Consider the following 21,304-nt stretch of genomic DNA (forward strand, 5'->3'; position numbering starts at 1 on the left):
TCCATTATGCTATGTCTCTTTGTGTTTAGAGAATCCTTTTCTTTTTTTAAGATTTTGAAATGTTTATGCTTCCTCTGTTGTAGATAATTCAAAGTATGGAGAATTGCTAGATATCGTGACGCAGAAGTGATTTCTCCAGCAACAGTCCAATAAAGCCCTTCATGACCATCTACAATCAAACCGTTGTGCTGTTGCTCAATAATAAATAAAGAGCAACTAAAAGAAGTAATTTTATACAGGTTCTTGAGACAAAATACTCTAGATAAAATAAGGTACGTCTGAAAGGAATTTTAATAATAAAGTAGAGTGATTCTGACCGGCCTCTTCCCAGGAAACTTGTGAATTTCTTGAGAATAACCACATCTAGAAACAAATTCAAATTATCTAGCACAGTGGTGGGAGGGGCAACTTCCACCTCACACTGAAGAATACTTGGGTACTCCTCAAGGGGAAAAAAACAAACAAATAAACAAACCAGAAAATCCTCCTGTGCAGATCTCAAATTTGAACATGCCCAGAGCCTCAGAAACACTACTGTAGGACTCTGCCCACAGGAGTAATAAAGGGTGAATGAGTGTGTGAAGAGAAGGACACAGTCAGCCCTCTGGATCTGATGGTTCACTCACACTGGTAGAAAATATTCAGAAAAGTAACTGTGCCTTTATTGAATATATACAAACCTTTTCTCTTTACCACTGTAGTATAACAATTGTTTGCATGCACTGGGGTATGTAAGCAACCTAGAGGTAGTTTCACAGCATCTAGCAGCATATGCATGGTCACATGCAATTCTATACCACGTAACACAGAGGACTTGAGTATCTAAGGATTTGGGTGTCCAGAGTGGACCTTGGCAGTAATCCCCCATAGATACAGGGAGAATATTGCATATGGAAAAGACGTTTATAGCATCCAGTAGATAGCTCAGAATCAGAAACAAATGAAGTGTGGGGTGAAGAGAGATGAACACATGCAGGAAATCCATCAAATGGAAAAATGCTGCCACCACTCAAAAAAGGACATGGAAAGATGCCCTTGTAATCTCAGAGCATATTTTATATAATGATATAAATAAATCTTTATACAAATGATATACATAGAGATCTTTATACAAATTCTCATACTTTTTGCTTAAGGATATATTTATATTTATTCAGACAAAAAGTCTTGAAGGGACTTACACATAAGCTAACTGCTTCCCCCCGCTGCCCAGGGAGACAATGAAATTGGAGGGCGCAGAAGAGACTAAAAGAAAACCTCACATGCTTTCGTAATGTCTGACCTCATGATAATGAGTTATTATCCCTATAATTAAAAAGTAATAGTAAAAATGTTCCAAACCCTCAACATCAGAAGTGGCCTTAAATGATTTAGGAGGCTGACAGCTTTGCCCAGGCGCCTGGTGCCTAAAGGGGACAGTCACAGTGCTGAGCTCTGTGCAGTAACATCTTAACGGCCTAGGTCCTCGGGACCCCCTGTGGCAGTACCAGTGTTGGTTAACTTAAGGCAGTGGCTCTCAACCTTCTTAATGCTGTGACCCTTTAACACAGTTCCTCATGGTGTAGTGACCCTCAATCATAAAATTATTTTCATTGCTTCGTCATAACTGTAATTTTGCTGTTATGAATCATAACGTAAATATCTGTGTTTTCCAATGGTCTTAGGTGACCCCTGTGAAAGGGTCATTTGACCCTCAAAGGGGTCATGAACCCCAGGTTGAAAACCACTGACTTAAGGCTTTGCTAACAAAATCTCAACTGTGAACAATACAATCACGTAGTATCAATCAACTACAATCATGTAATAAGGTCCCCAGGCAACCCACAGGCTTTTATGCACTGGATTCTGGAGTGACTGAGCAGAGCAGCTCATATGAAGAACTTGACTGGGAAGTTATCAAGGACTTCTTGGACCAAGAGAAGAGTATGCAATATCCCTTTACACTGTTAATATATGGCACTGTGACTGGTTTAGTAAAGAAACTGACTGACCAATACCTGGACAGGTAGAGGTTAGGCAGGACTTGCAGACAAAAAAGAGAATGCAAAGAAGAAGGGGAACACAGGTCTTGGGAGTTGCAGGCAATGCAGAGGAAGCAGGAGATGAACTTGCTGCACTGAGAAAAGGTACCAAACCACATGGCATAGTGTAGATAAGAAATATGGGTTGATTTAAAATGTAAGAGTTAGCTAGTAACAAGCCTGAGCTATTGGCTGGGCATTTATAATTAATAATAAGTCTCTGTATAGTTATTTGGGAACTGACTGGTGGGAAAGAAAAGTCCGCCTAGAGGGGAGGTTTATAAGGGAGAAGCTAGAGGATCAGCAAAGGACAGGGTAACACCAGGGAAGCCAACCACATTGCTCACATACATACATGCCTCTTATACCAACAGAATGACAGTCCTACTGCGTGAAAATCATGTGTCTTGTTGGCAGGGATCTTCATGGTACCCATGAACCCTGTTCTTCCCTAGCAGACACCCAACAGGCAGGATGTTTAGAAGCTAGCTCGCTTTAACTCAGTCCACTTAAGGAAGATGTAAACAGGCATGCAAGATGCTATGAGAAAGCTTCTAGAAGGCATGGGATAAGATTTTCTTTACCTCACAAGTTCTTCAGAGGACTATACAGAAGGTGTCTTCTGAGCCCAGCTGGAATCCTCGGCTCCACCCCTCACTAGGTTACCTTAGAACACTCACCTATCTGTAAAATACACTAATAAAAATCCTGATCCAAATCCCTCACTGTATGGATGTGATTTCTTTTTAAGGGCTTTTTTTTTTTTTTTTAAAGTCTTGCAGAATTGCTGAGAAATGTTTTACTGGCCCACTTAAGCAAAAAGAAGGAACGAGAAGGACACTGTCCCCCTTGCTCACAGAAACACTGCCAACAAATGAGCCTGAAGTGGCGGTAAAACTGGACTCTGGACGGAAAGGGAAGTGGGTGCGGAGCCAGAGATAAAGAAAGCAAAAGCATGCCAGGAATGCAGAACGAGTTTTCCAAGGACTTGAAGCCACCCCAGAGTTCTTTGAGACAGCTATGGCGACAACTGTACTGTAAGCTTACTGTCTAGGAAGTAGGGTCAGGAAATGCTTTCTTTCTCCTTGTCTGCAGAACTATTTATGAATCGGCTGGCGTGCTTTGCTCTCTGGAAACGCAGATGGTGCGCGCCAGACAACGTTGCTTCCGATTTAGATACGTGTGTAAGATGCACCCTAGACAGTGAGCTAAAAAACAGGCCACTTAGTATGAAGCTGCCTGCAGCTGGAAAGCTGCTATTAAGCAAAAGATAGGGGCTGGAGTGCCTGCTTTTGCTTAGCATGCGTGAGGCTCTGGGTTCCATCTCCAGAGTTGGTGGGGGAGGGGTAGTCCAAAGGGCTAGGGTAAGCAGAAGCGCTACCACCTTGAGTCACACAGGCTTCACGTCTGGGCGGAGCACTGAGGCAGACACTAGAACTCTGCATTTGAGAACTCCATCCACGCGGTAAGGAAGGAAATTCTCCACTACTTCATTCTGAAATTCAAAGCACTTAGGGTCGATCACTCATATCTATGGGACAGGATGTGGCTCAGTTGGCAGAGTGTTTGCTTAGCACGCATGAAGACTGGAGTTCAATCCCCAGCACTGAAATTGTAATCTGAGCAATCTGGAAGTGGATGCAAGAGGAGCAAAGCGCCATCCTCAGCTACATAGTCAATTCAAGGTCAGCCTGGGCTACATGAGACCCTGCCTTGAATAAAATCAAAATCCAACAAAACAATAACAGCAACAAAGGACTGCACATCCATATGTGCCTGCCCGTGTGCGTATGCATATGTCAGGGGACCCACAGAAACACATTTGAACACATCTAGACATGTGTGAGTCTATGGATGGGTAGGCATATATTTAAGCATGCATCTTAGAAAGGTCACACAAGGTCAGAGGCACATGGTGGAAGAGTAAGACCAAGCCAGTGCAAACGGAGAGAGCAGACGCTTACTTACGGTGTCCCACATCACGATATACACGTCTGTACTGAAGGAATTGTTAACGTGCTGGGTGATGTAGAGATTGAGGAAATCACAGAAGTGGTGATACATGTTAACACCTAGTGTCAGGAAAGAGGGAGCCGAGTTAAACAAGAGAATAATGCACAAGCAGAACAATTTTTTTCCCATTCTCCTCTGCTTACAGTTTTTTTTTTTTAATTTCTAGTTAAAAATCAATGAGGAACGCCGGGCGTGGTGGTTCACGCCTTTAATCCCAGCACTCGGGAGGCAGAGCCAGGCGGATCTCTGTGAGTTCGAGGCCAGCCTGGGCTACCAAGTGAGCTCCAGGAAAGGCACAAAGCTACACAGAGAAACCCTGTCTCAAAAAAAAAAAAAAAATCAATGAGGAAACATGTTTCTCATAAATATGGGCTAGACACCCGTACTTGTCGACTTGAAGAAGTATTGAGTTCAACATCTTACTTTTAAAATTGATTATTTTGAAATCAGGAATGCATTTTCTCCTACACATAAAATCATAAGAGAGCATTAAGTTCCCAGGGTGGGGGTGGGGGAACCACATAGGTCTATTTAACGCAGCACGAGGAGCTGTCCAGCCCTGATGACTGATCATTCCTTCCAATTATTCATTTTGTTTGTTTTAAATCAACCAAACAACACCTGTACACAGAAGTACAGGCAATAATCACAACCACTACCACTGCGGTGGTTTTTAATTCTTGTCTGTTTTTCTCTATTTAATCACTTCTTATATTATTCTTCTGAAAAGTTTTTTGTATATGGGTGTTTTGCCGGCAAGTGTGTCTGTGCACCACATGCATGCCTGGTACCCTTGGAGGCCAGAAGAGGACACTGGAGTCACAGACCATCCAGAGCTGTCATGTGGGTGGCACATGTCTTTAATCCCAGTGCTCTGGAGGCAGAGGCAAGTGGATCTCAGAATTTGAGTCCAGCCTGGTCTATGGAGTGAGTGCCATGACAGCCAAGGCTACACAGAGAATCCCTGTCTCAGAAAACAAACAATGAAGGAGGAAGAGGAAGAGGAGGAGAAGAAGGAAAGAATGAAAGGAAGGAAGGAGGGGAGAGAGAGAAAGAAAGAAAGAAGGAAGGAAGGGAGGAAGGAAGGAGAGAGAGAGAGAGAGAGAGAGAGAGAGAGAGAGAGAGAGAGAGAGAGAGAAAGAGAGAAAAAGAAAGAAAGAAAAAGTATACTTTTGAATTATGTATATGGGACTCAGGAGTCAGCCTGGAAATTGTACAAATATAAATGGAATGACTTCCTATGAAATAACAAGTAAAATACACATTTTCAAACCAACCTTTGAATGAAAATCAGTAATTCTCAAAGGCAGAAACCATGAAATACCCTGACTTTATTCCCACAGTAAATTATAACACAGAGTGCCTGCCGGGAAGTAAGAGGAGTAGATACTCCAGTCTGTGGAAATAGCTTCCTTGGTGAACAGTTTTACATTTATTTGTTTGTGTGTGTGTGTGTGTGTGTGTGTGTGTGTGTGTGTGTGTGTGTGTGTGTGTGTAGAATCAGAGGACAACTGGCGGGAGCTGGCCCCGGGGATCAGAATGAGGCGGTCATACTTGGCGGCAAGTGCCTTTACCCATTCAGCCATCTTGCCATCCCTGCCTGGAAAGAATCATTTCGTGACTCAGAAAAATCTTAGCCAAGAGCCCATTTTCAAATTCACAAGGAAAGCTTGCGTTAGTGAATGTCCCCTTTCCCTCGGTGGACACTGCAGCTTACCATAGCTCTCCCTTAGCATTTAGGGAGTCCCTAACATTTACTCCGGCATGCAGGGTGCACATGACAGTGCCTGGTGTCACGAGGATTTAAAATGGGGAAGTGAACACAGGCTGCAAGCTGGAGAAGTGAGGCTTACCCAAGTTCCGTTACGATGTTCCTTGTCCTAAAAGTAAGAGTGAGGACGCAGAAGAAAACTGGATGATGGTGTAAGTTAGAGGGAAAGGCGGCTGGGTAACAAATACAGGAAAGCAATGGCACACATCTATCTCAGCCCATTCTTTCCCACTTTACATGCTTTATTGCAGATAATCTGCATACATATTTTTATTGCATATGATCTGCATAAATTTCATGCTTCACACACAACTCTTTTACAGGAAGATCACGGGTTTCCTCTGCCACTTTTTCATTTGCATATTTAAAAAAAAACAAGTCAGAACCTTGAACAAAGCATTTTAAATTTGCCTTTATTTCAAAAAGCCAAACTTGTCTGATTTCTGAGTCTAATACTTTGTAATATAAGAATTATGACTTGAGATGGCAGAGCACATTAAAACTATGATCAATAAATTATGGTAATTCTCAAGTATTCGTGACAGAGGGCTCTCTATATTTCACTGTAGGCCGGGCCACTCATGAATTTTGATAGGACATTGCCCTGTAATCTCCATCTCTCATAATGAGAGGGATAATATAACATGTGCTGTGTCTCTCCTCTCCAGGGCCGCTAATTGCCAGAGTTAAAGTTATGCTTGCAGGCCAAGACCTAGCGCTGAAGGCATGATGGGAAAATAATTCTGATTTTTTTTTTCAAGAATATACCCCAGTGGTAACTTCCAAAAGAGTTTTAAGTTCATTTACTTACAGAAAGTAGGCCATGAGAAGAGATGGGCATTTCTTTCTCACAGTATACCTGTGGCCGCTAATATAAATATAACTATGTATGTATAGTGAAACATACATGTAATGAAAGTGATTAGAGAAATCAGACGAAGTAAATATTATTATAAAAAGTATACTCGGGCCACTTTCTTTCACCTTGATTTTGATGGAATAATTTCACATAAATGTGATGGTTTCTTCTAGAACACCAAAGGTGTAAGATAACAGGAAGTTGAAACCAGTTCATCTAGGTTAGAAGGGGAAAAACCAGTGTTTTTCACACTGCTTTCAACAAATACACAGAAAACCACTACAAGCATATCCACAACCATGTGGGGCTGAAGAGACAGCGAGGTGATTGAGAGCACCGGCCACTCTAGCTGAGGACCTGGGTCAGTTCTCAGCACCAACATGGTAGCTCACAACTATCCGAAACTCTAGTTCCTGAGGATCCGACGCCCTCTTCTGGCCTCCACGGGTACTGCATGAATGTGGAGCACAGATAAACATGCTGGCAAAATACCCATACACATAAAATAAAAACAAATCTTTTTCTTAAAAAAAAAAAAATAGAAGCACCAATCAATACACAAGTAACACACAAAGCGACTTCTCACCTGCATCTAATTTCATGAAATATGTTGGTTTTTCAACAACGATGTCACACTTAGCATCTTCTATAGGCCTGAAATTGAGCTGGGTGTAGCCTTGCAGTTCAGCAAACCTGGAATTGTGACATAATTTGAAGTGATTCTTCCAAATGTCCTGTTTCAACACCATAACTTGGAACCTGCCCCTGAGGCAGATTTTATTTCCATTATAAAGCAGTCCTACGGAGTACCTTGCCTAATTTGCTGACATTACAGACTCTGATATTAACTTTAATATTGAGACAGGAACAAAAATGCTTTCGAAATTCAGGCTAACTCGTAAGTCAGTTCAATTGGGAAGCCACCACAAAATGAGAAAGACTGATGAATTAATAGAGATTCAACAAGGTGTCCTGTCATTTGGGGGGCTTAAAGGAAAAGATGTGCAGGCATTGGAAACTTGCACAGTAGACGTCTTGGATTCTGAGACAGATTATATTCCAAGACCATCTAGAGCCGCAGAAGGATAGAAGGCAAGAAAGCTTCCCTGAAGATTGAGAAACATCTGTGGAAGCCACGGGTACAATTTTCATCTGAATAAATGGCAAACCCCAGCATGTAAAACGGAATGTCTAAGGCTAACTAAAGGTCACCAGCAGCCCTCTGTGAGATCGTAACTCATGTGAAATATATCAAACAGAATCACTTAGAGCACAATGTGATAACATGGCGGTGGTTTAGGACCCATTCATGAGTCTCTGTCCCTCCCCCACTCCCCTTTTCCTGTCCCTCCTTCCTTTCTTGTATACAAATGAGCTCTCTCCCTGCATCATGCAGAGGTCAGAGGCTGATGCCAGGATGGCTTCCTCAATCACTTCTCCACCTTATTGCTTTTAGACAGGGTCTCTCTCCGAACCTGGACCTTGCAAGTTCAGCGAGACTGACCGGACAGTGAGCCATCAAGGTTACAGATGTGCACCACTGTGCCTGGGTGTTTTATGTGGGTGCTGAGGATTAGAACTCAGGGTCTCATGCTTCAGCAGCAAGCACTTAACCCACTAAGCTGCCTCCCCAGCCACAAGAGTTCCTTACTACTTCTCCCTTCAAAAGGTGGAAGTGATAAACATGATATCGTGTACCTGTAATCCCAGCACTTGGGAAGCTGGCGCAGGAGGACCACAAGTTCCAGGTCATACTTGGTTATTATTTAAAAAAAAAAAAAAAACAAAAAAAACAACATTTTTTAAGAAGAAGAAAGAAAGGCTGGAGAGATGGCTTAGTGGTTAAGAATGCTGGCTGCTCTTCCAGAGGACCTGGGTTCAATTCCCAGCACCCACATGGCAGCTCACAACTGTCTATAACTCCAGTTCCAGAGCATCTGACACCTTCACACCAATGTACATAAAATAAATAAGCTAAATAAATTATAAAAAGAAAAGACAACAAAGAAAGAAAAGAAATGGAGATTCATGCCCCCCAACCCCCAAATATGGTCATAGCTCAATGGCTTACTTCTTATATTTTTGGTTGTGAGCCTAGCCTTTAACGGCTGAGCCATCTCTCCAGCCTTCAATGGCTTACTTCTAAGCAACAGAACACAGTAGCATGTCACTGTTGAAGTTAGGTTACACAACACCGCAGCTTCCAAGGAAGACATGTGCTCTGGAGGAAGCTGGCTGCCACGCTGTGTGTGAGTAGCACTACCAAGAGACCCATAGAAGGAAGACTGAACCCTCCGGCCCATAGCCAGACAGAAACCCAGACTCCGAGAAAAGCCTGCGTGAGCTTGGAAGTCAGGTTTTAAAGCCTAGCTGGGCCTAGAGATGGCAACAGCCCCACCCACGACAGCTTGACTGCGACCTCATGAGGCTCTGCTGGGCTCCTCCCACGCTGACATCAGAATGGGGTGAAATCCTAAATGTCATCCGCTTTATTTCAGGGTAATTTGTAACAGCAGTAAATAATAAATGTAACTATGCCCTAGAGTATATCTTAGAATAATGCGTTACCCCACAACAAATAATATAATTATACCCTGAGGAACTGTAATATAGAATCAGATATCAAAATGGAGTAGGAATGAAAATGCCTTGCAGAATGGAAGAAGCATCTATTTGTAACAGTTTGCTAATTCCTCAGAAAAATGTCCAAGCAAACTGACAACTACCATACTGCCATTTTGCTCAGCATGAATGACCTGAGAAATCAACTTTACATAAGAGTAGTCCAAACAATCATAAGGGAAATGCATGAGCTTTTGTGGATGGCAGAGGATTCTGCCTCTTAACAAGGGTGGTGGTCACATGTCCCTAGACATGGGATATAAATTTTCTAAAGTACACATTTGGGGGGGGGGTGCAAATGTAAGCACGGGAGAAGCCCATGTATGGGTGGTTAATAAGACTGTATCAGTGACAGTTTCCTGGCTTTGGTAATTGTGCTGTGGTTAAATGAGACATTATCACTCCAGGAAGCTGGAGCAATGGGACGATGGGAACTCCTGCACTATGTTTAGATTTCCATGAGCCTTAAATTGTTTAAAAATAAAAACTTTTAAAGCTCAAAATCTCATCAATGATGGTGAAAGTTGGGGCGGCATCTGGCTCAGAGAGAGGAAGGTGGGAGTGTCTAGTGCCTAAAATGCTCTGCTTTTTAAGCTGAACAGAAATTACATGGGTGGGCTCACTTTTTCACTAGCCCGACGCTGTACTTGGGGGAGGGGCAGTATGCTTTATAAAACGTGCTTCCCAAAACACATACAGAAATTGTGAGTTAATAATACTTCATGTCAAATAATTTTTCTTTCATTTACAAACAGCAAATTCTATAGCTGCTTTTTAAAATTTTATAAGCCACTATTCAGTTCCGACTAAACTGAGGGATTCCTCTGCCCCCACCATCCCTCAGAAGCTCGTGTCTGTACAAATTAGGTAACCTTTTCCATTTTAGAGTGTCTTCCAAGATCTAAAAATGCCAAAACAAACACAAATCCTTCAGAGACATATTTTTAGAGAGCAGAATCATGTTACCAAGACTGCAGGGGGCTTTTGCGCTGCCCTTCCGACATCAACGCATGACTGTCCAGTTTACAGTGTCCACCAACTTCACCACCCTGAAGAAAATCTTCCTTGAATCTAGTGAGTAAAAAAACAAAAAAAAAAAAAAAAAAAAAAAAGCTGAGCTGGAAAAATTTCTCATGACTCAAGTTGCTGGGTTGGAACTAATTTCCTCACAAATTTTTCAATAGATTTCTTGTAAAAAAATTATTTTATTATTTTTATTTTACATGTATGGATGTTTTGCCTGCATGTATGTCTGTGCACCGTATGCATGTCTGGTGCCCATGGAGGCCAAAAGAGGGCATCATATGCCCGGGAACTAGAGTTAGAGGTGATGTGAACCACCACATGGGTGCTAGGAATCAAACCCAGATCCTCTGCAAGAACAGCTAGTGCTCTTAACGGCTGAGCCATCTCAACAGCCACGGGGTTTATTTTATTTTATTTTGAGACAGGGTCTCATTGTAACCCAGGGTGATCTTAAACTCACTGTGTAGCCAAAGAGGATCATGAATTTCTTGACCCTCCCACCTCCACCTTCTGAATGCTAGGACTGCAAGCATGTATCACCATGTCTGGTGTATGCAGTGCAAGCATACTACCAACAGAGCCACATCCCCAGGCCCCTCTTTGGAATGTAACTTACAAGCATGCGCTGCATACTTTTCCTTATATGTACACTATACGGAACCCAGTATACCCAGGACCCAAGTCAGCAGGGTGATCGTCAGGTAAAGGGCCTGGGTCACCCATTCCTCAACTGTTCCCTAACCCTTCAACCATTTTACTACAAAACAAACCCAAGACATAGCCCTGCACCTGGGAGTATTTCAGAACGCCATCGGTTTTGATAGCGGCCCCAGCACGTTAAGTACCTGTCATGGTTTCTCTTGACGTTTCTTAAGTCCAGGTACAGACCAGTAGCTCTGCAATACTGAAGGTACCGGGAACAAAGCAGACTTGAGTCACTCTGGAATACAATGGAGATGAGGAGAACAGTCAGCTGGGAACAGGAATGGCCTGTAAGGCCTCCGTGTGCGGCCCATGCTGACAGCATGGTGTGTGGTCTCACTGCAGAGGGAGTTCCCCGCTGCTTCTGTGCTCACCCCACTGCAGAGGGAGTTCACCACTGCTTCTGTGCTGACCCCACTGCAGAGGGAGTTCACCACTGCTTCTGTGCTGACCCCACTGCAGAGGGAGTTCACCACTGCTTCTGTGCTGACCCCACTGCAGAGGGAGTTCACCACTGCAGAGGGAGTTCCCCACTGCTTCTGTGCTGACCCCACTGCAGAGGGAGTTCACCACTGCATCTGTGCTGACCTCACTGCAGAGGGAGTTCCCCACTGCTTCTGTGCGGCTATCTCCTACCAGTCTGGTCAAGGGAACTTCTGCATGTCTCCATACGTTTATCTTACTATGATGATTTCCCAAATGCTCTAGTTTATCACTTCGTATGTGTACACATATATGTATATGTGTGTGCATATAGTGTGTGTGTGTGTGTGTGTGTGTGTGTGTGTGTGTGTGTGTGTGTGTGTGTAGCTATATAACATATAGTTCAAGCTAGCCTTAGACTCAGGCTCTCCCTCCTGCTTCAGCCCCCAAGTCCTGGGAACAGAGACAAATGTCACTACATGCTGCTTCATTAAAAAAAAATTTATTTCTAATTTTTAAATTACATTTGTTTGTTTGTGTGTGCACGTGCCTCTGTACACATGTGGAGAGAAGAGGACAACTTACAGAAGTCCATTCTTTCCTTCTGCCATACAGACGCCAGGGACTGAACTCCGGGGGTCAGGCTTGGAAGCGATACCTTTACCCGCTGGGCCATTTCATCAGCCCTCAAGTTCTAAAGCCAAGAACTATGTATGTGATTCACTTCAGTCCACCCCCCCCCCCAAAAAGAACAATCCCTCAGAACTATTTCTACCCCTAAGTACCGAAAAAAGCCTTTTCTAAGGAGGAACCAAAGCAAACAAGGAAGCTGTACATGTAAGAGACATTCGAATGCAGGTCCGGACAGGCATTTCACCGATGTGAGTGTGAGGCGCTTCTGCAAATGGTCCCATACATTTTGGGGACTCCGTGTCAACAGCAAGGAAAAGCTGAGCTGTTCTAACTGAATGAAAAGTCAACAGCCACAGCCCATCTCTCCTTCAGCCAAAATAGTGGGCGCTGAAAGAGAAAGTGCTTCAAGAACTTCTGCTCTGAGCTCCATTTGGGGATCAAATGCCATTTGGTTTCCCTAAAATTTCCAGTGAAAGAGGGGCCTGAAGCTTGCCCTCTTTAGTGTTTGTGAATCTAGTCGGTAAAAGATCCCAATGAACTGAATGCTTGCATCCCTGAGAAGGTCACGTCGAGACCCTAACTCTTGCATGGTGAGTGAGGGGTAAAGGTGCTTGTGGCCAAAGCCTGATGACCTAAGTTGTTGCCTAGAGAGAGAAAGAGAAAATCACCATGGCAGAAGTAGAGAACCAACTCCTGTAAGATGTCTGCTGACCTCCACATCTCATGAGCACACACACTAAACAAATAGTGTAAAGATAAATCATCAATCAACCCCAGCTATCAATGTGATGGGAGTAGGTGATGGAGATTTTGGGGTTTATGAGAGGAAGTCTTCACTGTGCTGGAGTGTGACATGGATTGATGAGAAGTACATACACACACATACACACACACACACACAGGGGGGGGGGAGGTGCCTTTCAATTCTAAGTATACAGTTGTGTAATTCTACAAGATAGCTGGGTAGCCTTGGAGAAGTTGCTTGCTTTCTCTGAGGGCCCTATTTGTCATTCTAGAAAAGAGGCCTCAGTCTGTCTGCCCTGCTAGAATAACTATACCAGTCAAATTGAAACACACACAAGACTAAACAAATACAGGTCAGTAATGGTCCAGCCACAGTACTTACCCCAAACAATTGACAAATAATCTGTAAAGGTGAGATTTGCCAACTTCTCTTCTTTGGCATGTGTTGGGGGGAGGTCTAAATCTAAAACTATTTTAACTCCCTCAAAATATAACTATCTGATATATATGTGAAGAGGAGGGTGGGCCTTTCAGAGGAAACAAAATGACCTATTTGGGAACCCTGAATACAGCCACCCTGCCAGGAATGAAGGTGTCCATTCTCTTCTTGTGCCTCTCAGATCATTGAAACAATAGTCCCCAAGGAATTGGAATTTCCTCAGGAATTTCATGTCCTGAGAAGGAAAGGGCTGAAGCCTGGTGCCAGTCTGGGGTTGGGGGAAGGAGGCTAGTGGGGAGGAGAGGTGGGAAGAAAGGGGGAGGGGGGAGGGAAGGGGGGGGTAGGGATACAGTAACTTTCTCCTAGGAAGAAATTTCCCATAGTTTTCACAACTTGTCAGACCACCCTTCAGGAAAGACTGAGATCAGCACAGCAATGGCTCAGGACCACACTGTTCCTGGGACTGCTTTGTGACACATACCTACAGCCCTCTACTTAAACCTCAAGCTCATGGAGGACCCTGAAGATGGCCTGTGTGTGTGTATGGTGGAAGAGAGTCACTAAACCACTGTATTCCCCTTCCTTTCCCAATGTGACCGCACGGAATAAATCTTCCTTCTCTGTTTTTCACTAGTGTTTGCGTGTTTCTGTGCTATAGCCAACGAGTGCAATGAGTCCAGCTTGGTAGGGCTGTTAAGAGTCCAGGTTCTGGGGCTGGAGAGATGGCTCAGAGGTTAAGAACATTGACTGCTCTTCCAGAGGTCCTGAGTTCAATTCCCAGCAACCACAAGGTGGCTCACAACCATCTGTAATGAGATCTGGCGCCCTCTTCTGGCCTGCAAGCATGCATGCAGGCAGAACACTGGACACAAAATAAATAAATAAATCTAAAAAAAGAAAAAAGGGCCAGAAAAAAGCCAGGCGGTGGCGGCACATGCCTTTAATCCCATCACTTGGGAGGCAGAGCCAGGCAGATCTCTGTGAGTTCAAGGCCCGCCTGGTCTACAGAGTGAGTTCCAGGAAAGGTGCAAAGCTACACAGAGAAACCCTGGCTCAAAAACAACAACAACAGCACAAAAGAGCCCAGACTCTGACTGTAACAACTCCCAACTCCACCCCTAGTTTCCACCTGTAAGTCTAGTACCAAGGATGAACCAAAAAGACCATGCCATGCCTGGAGCCAGCCTGGGCTACACAGGGAAGCTGTACAATTGGACCATCTTGTTTTTACATTACAAGCTATACAATAAAACAAATAATATTGGTTCCACCAAGCAAGCTTACTTAAGCAGCTGGACACTCACAGTTCTCTCTGGCTGACAGAGCACATGTATCTCCTCCAGCCGCTCCCGGGCATATCCAAAGTCAGCTTGCTTCCAGAACAAGTCCTCAGCCGACTCCAGAGTATCTGTCCTATTTGCAAAGAAAGAGATCTTAGGACTTGTTCTTTCCTTTTTGTTTTTGTTTGGTTGGTTGGTTTTCTTTTTCTTTTTCCCCCTTTTTGTTTAAACTTTATTTTATGTGGATTAGTATTTTGCCTGTATGTATGCATGTGTGCCCCCATGTGCATGCCTGGTGCCTACAGATGTCAGAAGAAGGCATCAGATTCTCTGAAACTGGAGTTATGGGTGGCTGTGAGCACCATGTGGGTGCTGGGAACTGAACCCAGGACCTCTACAAAGAGCAACAAGTGCTCTTAACCGCTAAGGCATCTTTCCACCTACTTTCTTTTTTCTGGTCTTGGGTTTTCTTTCTATCAATTGAGTTGCTGGAAGTCTATTCGTACCTTATTTTTTACGGTATGCCATCACAGTTCCCCCCAAAATTATCACTATGCACATAAAGATACCAAACAAATTATTCACAATCCACAGACTATTCCTTTATATTAAAAGGCACAACAGAAATCTATGAAGTTAGGGTCATCTGGAACTGAGGAAAATAAAGTGCTGTTTACCATGTTGTCTTTGCCCAACAAAGACATGCACTTAGATTTACTAATTATATTTGACTTCCCCCTGAGCATAGATAGCTAGTCTTTAAAAATCTATAAGAAACTTCCTATTTATCTTTTTAGCATATATGGGGGGGTGGTTCTACAGTCAATGTAAGTTTCTCCCTCTGATAGAAGAAAAACAGTGAGATGGATTGAATTCATGGCCTGGATAAATAAATCAACATCTTCAGGAGTTACTATGTACCAGAGAGTCTAGCTGAGACTCAACATGCTCTTCAAAGAACACAGACGCAGACGGGAGAAGGGGATTCCATGAGGAGACTTACCATCCCATGTCCACATAGCTGCAAACAGGGTAACCAAATCTAAACTCTGGTTTGCAGGATTTCTCATAACCCCAGCAGTAATTTAGATTTTCCAGATGTTTCTAGAACATAAAATGTGTACCTTTAGAATTGTCTCCCAGCTTCTGATGGTTAAAGGAGACTCTCAGGCCTTTCTTGACAGAACTTCCATATTTACATTTTACAATATATATTCATGCAACATTCTGAGATGGCCAGGCTCGAGAGTCTCCACCATCGTCTTTACTCATTCCTCCAATGTCTGCTCCATAACCAAAGCCCAGGCTCTAGTTAGACTACCACAGACAACCTGAATTAGGGTTTCCTGAGGTACCTTAAGGGACTGTCTTCTGTCTTTCTCAGAAAGTAAACTCTATAATCAAGCACTAGAAGGAAAAAAAGAAAAAGAAAAAAAGAAAAAACAAAAAAAAAATAACCATATATCCTCTGGAATTTCTGTTACTAAAAGATTTTGTAAAAAGGATGGCTCAGCGACTTTACCCATCACTCAAGATCTGTAGCAACAGCACAAGGTCAGAGCTCTCCAGCCCCGGAGGCCAGGGCTCTTCTGCAAGGCCCAGGAGCCATGGCCGTCAGATTCCATGAGCTTCCTGTGCCAGCACCATGGGAAAGGAAGTGTCTTACAATGGCCCACTTTGATCTCCAAAGCCTCCGGAGGCGTCTTAATGGGCTCTGTCTGAGCACTTTCCAAGCTCACACAGTCTTACTTATTTGGAGCCAAGGCTGAGGTGTGACTACTGAAATGAAGTGCTAAGAAGCCTCCTAAGTGCCGAAAGGAGAGGTGTGACATTCTTTGCTTTGACAAAATGTTCTTTTCTTCCTGAAATCTCATGCGCTTCATTTTTCAGAATATGCAGATAGCTTTAACTGCCCATTAATTTTCTCTACAGTTTTAATGCTGAATTCCCTTCTTGTGAGTGGAATATGATTTTAAGCTAATTTTCGTCCCTTAGGAATATTATACAAAATGAAAACAGTGGTTGACTCATGGCAAATGTTAAAAGCCCAGCTTTAGCCATGAGTTTTGAAACAGAATAACAAGCCAGCCTAAATTGCATCCTTGTATGAGTGAGAGCAAGGTATGAATGCGAGAAAACATATGCATGAACGTGACATCATGAAACACATTGCTTTGCATGCTAACCTCAAAAATGAACCTAAACATATAAAGGTGTAAATAAAAAAAAAAAAAAAACTAAAAATACCATGCTGAACATGAGAAAATGAATGAGAAGAAGTAAGACCTACCTTATATGGACAGTGGGGATCCTCTTTGCAGACAGAGGCAATATGCCTGTTATTGTGCAAGAAGAAGGGAATGTGTTTCTCTGGGAGGCGGAGGCTGGAGTAGTCATACAGGGCTTTGCCTGGCACACTATCAGTCTCAGAATGAGCCTCATCTTGGCCACTCAGTGGGACTTCATGAAGCAATACTCCAAAGACAAGCAGCATTAACATAGCAGCCTGCAGACCTAGAGATTCAATTGAAAACCTCATCACTAATGGTGATGACAGCCACCGATGGCCGTGACTAAGAAAGCCTCTTTAGACAGGAGTGGTGGTCCACACAGTTAATCCCAACACAGGCAGAGGCAGAAGGATCTCTGTGAGTTCAAAGTCAGCCAGGTCGATATCACCTTTTAGGACATGAAGTTGGGAGGCTGTTGGGAGCAAATATGTTTGAAATAACATTGTATGCATGTGTGAAATTCACAAAGAATAAATTTAAAATAGTACCTTGTTTAAAATTTTTTGAATCCCTCTTTAGGGTTGGGCATATAGCTCAGGTGTAGAGTGCTTGCCTAGCATGCATGAAGCCCTGGGTTCAATCCCCAATTCCACACAGTAAATATATAAATCCTCTTCAAACACCAAATGGCTAAGCATGATTACTATATACTCTACTATGTCACCAAATCACGCTTCTTTGTACACCAAATATTTACTGAGCAGTTGCCATGTGCCAAGTACTGTGCTAGGAGCAAGATACACAAGTGTGGGGAAATATATCCCACCCCAACTTGGCCTATTTCAGAGTTGATTATCCAGAGAGACCCCAGAACTCTTCAGGCCCAGGGATGGTTCCAAAATGCTGTTGTCTTGTAAAAAAAAAAGAAAGAAAGAAAGAAAGAGAGAGAGAGAAAAAAAAGGAAAGAAATTTGCATCTGTATACATTAGTAAACAGTGGATACAGACATTGGCCTCCCTACCTCACATCCCCTTGAGTGCCCAGGGAAGAGGACCACAGATGGCTGTGACCTTGCAGATAGCAAGACGACCCAGCTAGCAGAGCCAATGCTCCCTAGCCTGAACCACCTTCCACACCACAGAAGCCCAACCATCGATATTCCATCATGAAAGCTCAGCCACCCTGCGCCTCTCCAAGCCTCACATTTATTAGGCATACAGTAAGGTTTGCGGGTCCCCTCCCGACCCCCATCAATTGTCTGTTGTCAGTTTCTCTTACGAACTAACCATCATCAGATTTCACAAGGAAAGGATTCATTCAAAAATCTCTCTATACAGGTCTGAACAAAGCATTAACATTGTGAAAAACGACAATGGTCAAGAATTCACTGGATTTCTGCTCACCTACCCTACCCAGGAAAGGATACATCTCTTGGGTTTCTCCTATATATCCCTGACCAACTCACACCATTCTGCCCCTTTTACTGGCAGCAAGGCTTCTTTTTCCCTAAGTGTCTCTTCTACAAGATAACTGAGCACAGCCTGGGCGTTCCACAGTAAAGTCTGGCTTTTACAAGGATGTAAAAACAACAGCTTTCAAATCAGCCTTTGCTGACCATTACACACAGGCTGCTCTGTTCAAGTTCGAGGGCTCTGGAGTCATAAAGTCAGAGCCATGTTGATTCTGGGAACAAGTCCTTTGCCAGCTTGAGCAATTAACTAAAGGGGTTTCTTACTTTGGGAGTCCTGAAGAGTATGTTGTTATCCCTTGTAAGTCCAAATTAGAATTTTTAGTTGGAACTTTGACCTAACAGGGAGTTACTAGCAATTTCATAAAATTTATAAATGCATATTGATAGAAATAATAATTACTTAGTAATGAAAATACTCAACTCTTTAATCCTTGGAATCACCCAGAAGCTGTTGATGTCCTGGATAACTTAAAACCTGAAAGAAATAAGGCACATTACCTTAAAAGCATATCACCAGAGACCTTATTTAGCTATTTTAATGTAAAGGAACTACTAAGAGAGAAAATACTTTACCCAGAAACCCCCTAGCCAGATGCTTTATCTTCCTTACTGAATGAATACCAAGTCTCTCAAAGTAAAGTCACAGGCACTGGGGCACTGGACACGGTAACCCAAACAGACAGATGCTAGTGGTGAGCAGGGAGAAGGTAGCCCATTCCACACCGACATCGCTCAGTGCAGAACAATAATTACCAGAGAAAACATTCCTAAAACCAGTCTGTTCCCAGTTCTTACTGCCGTAATCCTGCTTTCTGATTCCCAGGGCTACCTGGGCCAGTGCCAACCTCAGGATCACAGCAGGCTACTCAGTCCTTGGACTCACCCTTTTGCTCATAAAGTCACAGCTATGACTAAGTCCTGAATTTCTGTTAGCCAAATCCACTGCCCAGCAATGAGTTCTACCGGTTAACTAAACTCAGCCATTCATGGAGAAAAGCAGTCCTTGGCCACGGGGAAAATCTAAAGAGGCAGATCAGACAGTTGGCTTTTGCAAAGGAGGGCACGTACCCACTTGCATATGCTGGATGATGGTGGCTGTGGGGCATGAAAGTATAACCTCAGGCCCTGGCAGAAAGCCTTCCTGGAGTTGAGTCTTCTCCCAACACTTGGCAGGGATGGGTGGATGTCCAGTTCCAGCAAATGAAAACTTTAGTAGGTTGGGCTACTGCGTCCTTTTGCACAAAACGGCCACGCACGCTCCACCCGTGTATGGCTTGATTGGATTTCCACAGGCCTAAAAGAGGAGGAGGAAAAAGGTAAAAATCTGAACGCCGTGAAAGATGAGACCTGGGGTCACCAGGGACGACCACGTGAGTGGCTTTGGGCAATGCTCTGCAACAGAGCCGACAGTGGACTCAGAGACTAAAGTCCCAAGGCAGGTGAGCAGAGTGCTCAGACAGGGCTTGGCTGCCTGAGGCGCCGAGGTGGCTATCCCGGGCTGGCTGTCTTCGGAAAGTCACCTCCTCCCTGGTGTAGAGGGGTCAGTCTCTCGTGGCCCGCAGCAGCCAGCCCTAGCCAGGGCTGCTGTCCCGGCAGGCGCTCGGAATCCAGGTGTGCGGAGAAGATCTGGAGAGTGACTCCGCCCCAGCTTGGGGAATCTGAGCAACAGGACAGGCCTGGCCAGGCATCGCCCTTGCCCGCGGCCACCAGCAGGCTCCGGGGGACGAGCTGAAGGCCGCGGACCCGGATCGAGGCCCCAGTATCCGGCTGTGAGCCCAAGGGGGTGCAGACGGGGGTGGGGAGCAGGCGAGAACGGAGCGGCCCACCTGCAGCTGGTTTGTGGAGAAGCGGCGGCTGCTCCCGAGCAGCAAGGCGTCACCGCCGGCGGCCGTGCACCGGAAACCTCGGGCGCCCAAGCCGGGCCAGGGGGCGCCCGGGAGCAGCCGCGACACCTTGGCCTGGAGCTCCAGGGCGGAACCGAGAGACCTGGGCTACACCCAGCGGCCCGATTGTCTGGAGGGCACTGTTGGCCCATCAGCCAAGGCTACCGAGACAGCCTAGGACCCGCAGCCTAACCCATGCGGGACATTCGCCTGAATCCACCCCGGATGCGAGACACCCGCCTACATCCCCCCGGACGCGAGGCACCCGCCTACATCCCCCCGGACGCGGGACACCCATCTCCACCTCTCCAACTGTAGGACAGCAGCCTGCATCTTCCCAAATGCGGGACACCTGCCTACAAGTCCTTGGCGGCTGTTCCAGGCGCTTGCAGGCCATCAGCACCAGAGTAAGCGGGTGGATCATGGGACTGTTACATGTCACCTAGGGCTGGAATTTTACTCCTTTTTCATTCTGAGCAGAAGTTGCCCTGATTTTCAAATGAGACTGAATGTAGTGACAACACTCTTCTGGTGGGTAGTGAAGATACTGTAGATTCCACGGAGTTTTACCAGTTCATGAGCCGCCCAAGTTCATAGGCTACTGGGTTTTTGTTTTTGTATTTCACGATTATTTCTATTCCGATTGCTTGTTATGTGTTATTTGCATGTGTATCTCCCGCTCTTTTCTGTTCTTGGCAGCTTGCAGCTCCAGCATGCCTTCTGGAGCATGCTAGAGGCAACCATTAAATTCTGATTCAAGGGCTGCCGTGTGGGTACTAGGTCTTGAACTCAATCAGTGCTCTTAACTGAACTACTAACTCACACTAGGAAACATGATTTTAACTTGCTTTGGTAAAGGCAACTGAACCGGGGGGCCTGTGCATTTTACCACAGCAGTGACTTTAAAAATGTTCTTTTCAGCTTATTTGCCACCAACCTATTTTTGTTGTATCAGGAAATGCAACTGTCAATGAAGAGCAGTGTACATTTTAAACCAACTTGAAATGAGCTTATTTTGAAATGCAATAATATACAATTAAAAACACGTATGTGCAGTAGGTGAAAGGTTTCTAAACACAGATTGGTCTAATTGCAAAGTAAAAACTAATCAAACTGTATGTCATCTACATGGTGCTCTTGTAGACACCAATATATTGAGCAGTCACTAAGATTGGTAGGAAACGAG

At 44.3% G+C, this 21,304-nt stretch overlaps 1 protein-coding gene across 2 annotated transcripts in view; it reads right to left on the reverse strand.

The window, feature by feature from the left end:
• Positions 1-20,336, reverse strand: part of Eogt (EGF domain specific O-linked N-acetylglucosamine transferase) — a 33,680-nt gene extending 13,344 nt beyond the window's left edge. Inside the window, exons 1-10 of one of the 2 annotated variants that reach the window (XM_076567434.1) lie at positions 20,062-20,336; positions 19,304-19,529; positions 18,657-18,710; positions 16,824-17,047; positions 15,537-15,637; positions 14,558-14,666; positions 11,158-11,252; positions 10,253-10,357; positions 7,251-7,357; positions 3,990-4,093 (exon numbers count right to left, since the gene is read on the reverse strand). In XM_076567434.1, the coding sequence (XP_076423549.1) occupies positions 3,990-4,093; positions 7,251-7,357; positions 10,253-10,357; positions 11,158-11,252; positions 14,558-14,666; positions 15,537-15,637; positions 16,824-17,033 (831 nt within the window). In that variant the 5' untranslated portion in view covers positions 17,034-17,047; positions 18,657-18,710; positions 19,304-19,529; positions 20,062-20,336. The remainder of the gene's footprint in view (positions 1-3,989; positions 4,094-7,250; positions 7,358-10,252; positions 10,358-11,157; positions 11,253-14,557; positions 14,667-15,536; positions 15,638-16,823; positions 17,048-18,656; positions 18,711-19,303; positions 19,530-20,061) is intronic. The other variant, XM_076567435.1, reaches the window with a different exon arrangement.
• Between the last annotated feature and the right edge of the window lie 968 nt (positions 20,337-21,304).

This window comes from Peromyscus maniculatus, chromosome 3 (genome assembly GCF_049852395.1).
Source record: "Peromyscus maniculatus bairdii isolate BWxNUB_F1_BW_parent chromosome 3, HU_Pman_BW_mat_3.1, whole genome shotgun sequence".
Classification (NCBI taxonomy): Eukaryota; Metazoa; Chordata; class Mammalia; order Rodentia; family Cricetidae; genus Peromyscus; species Peromyscus maniculatus.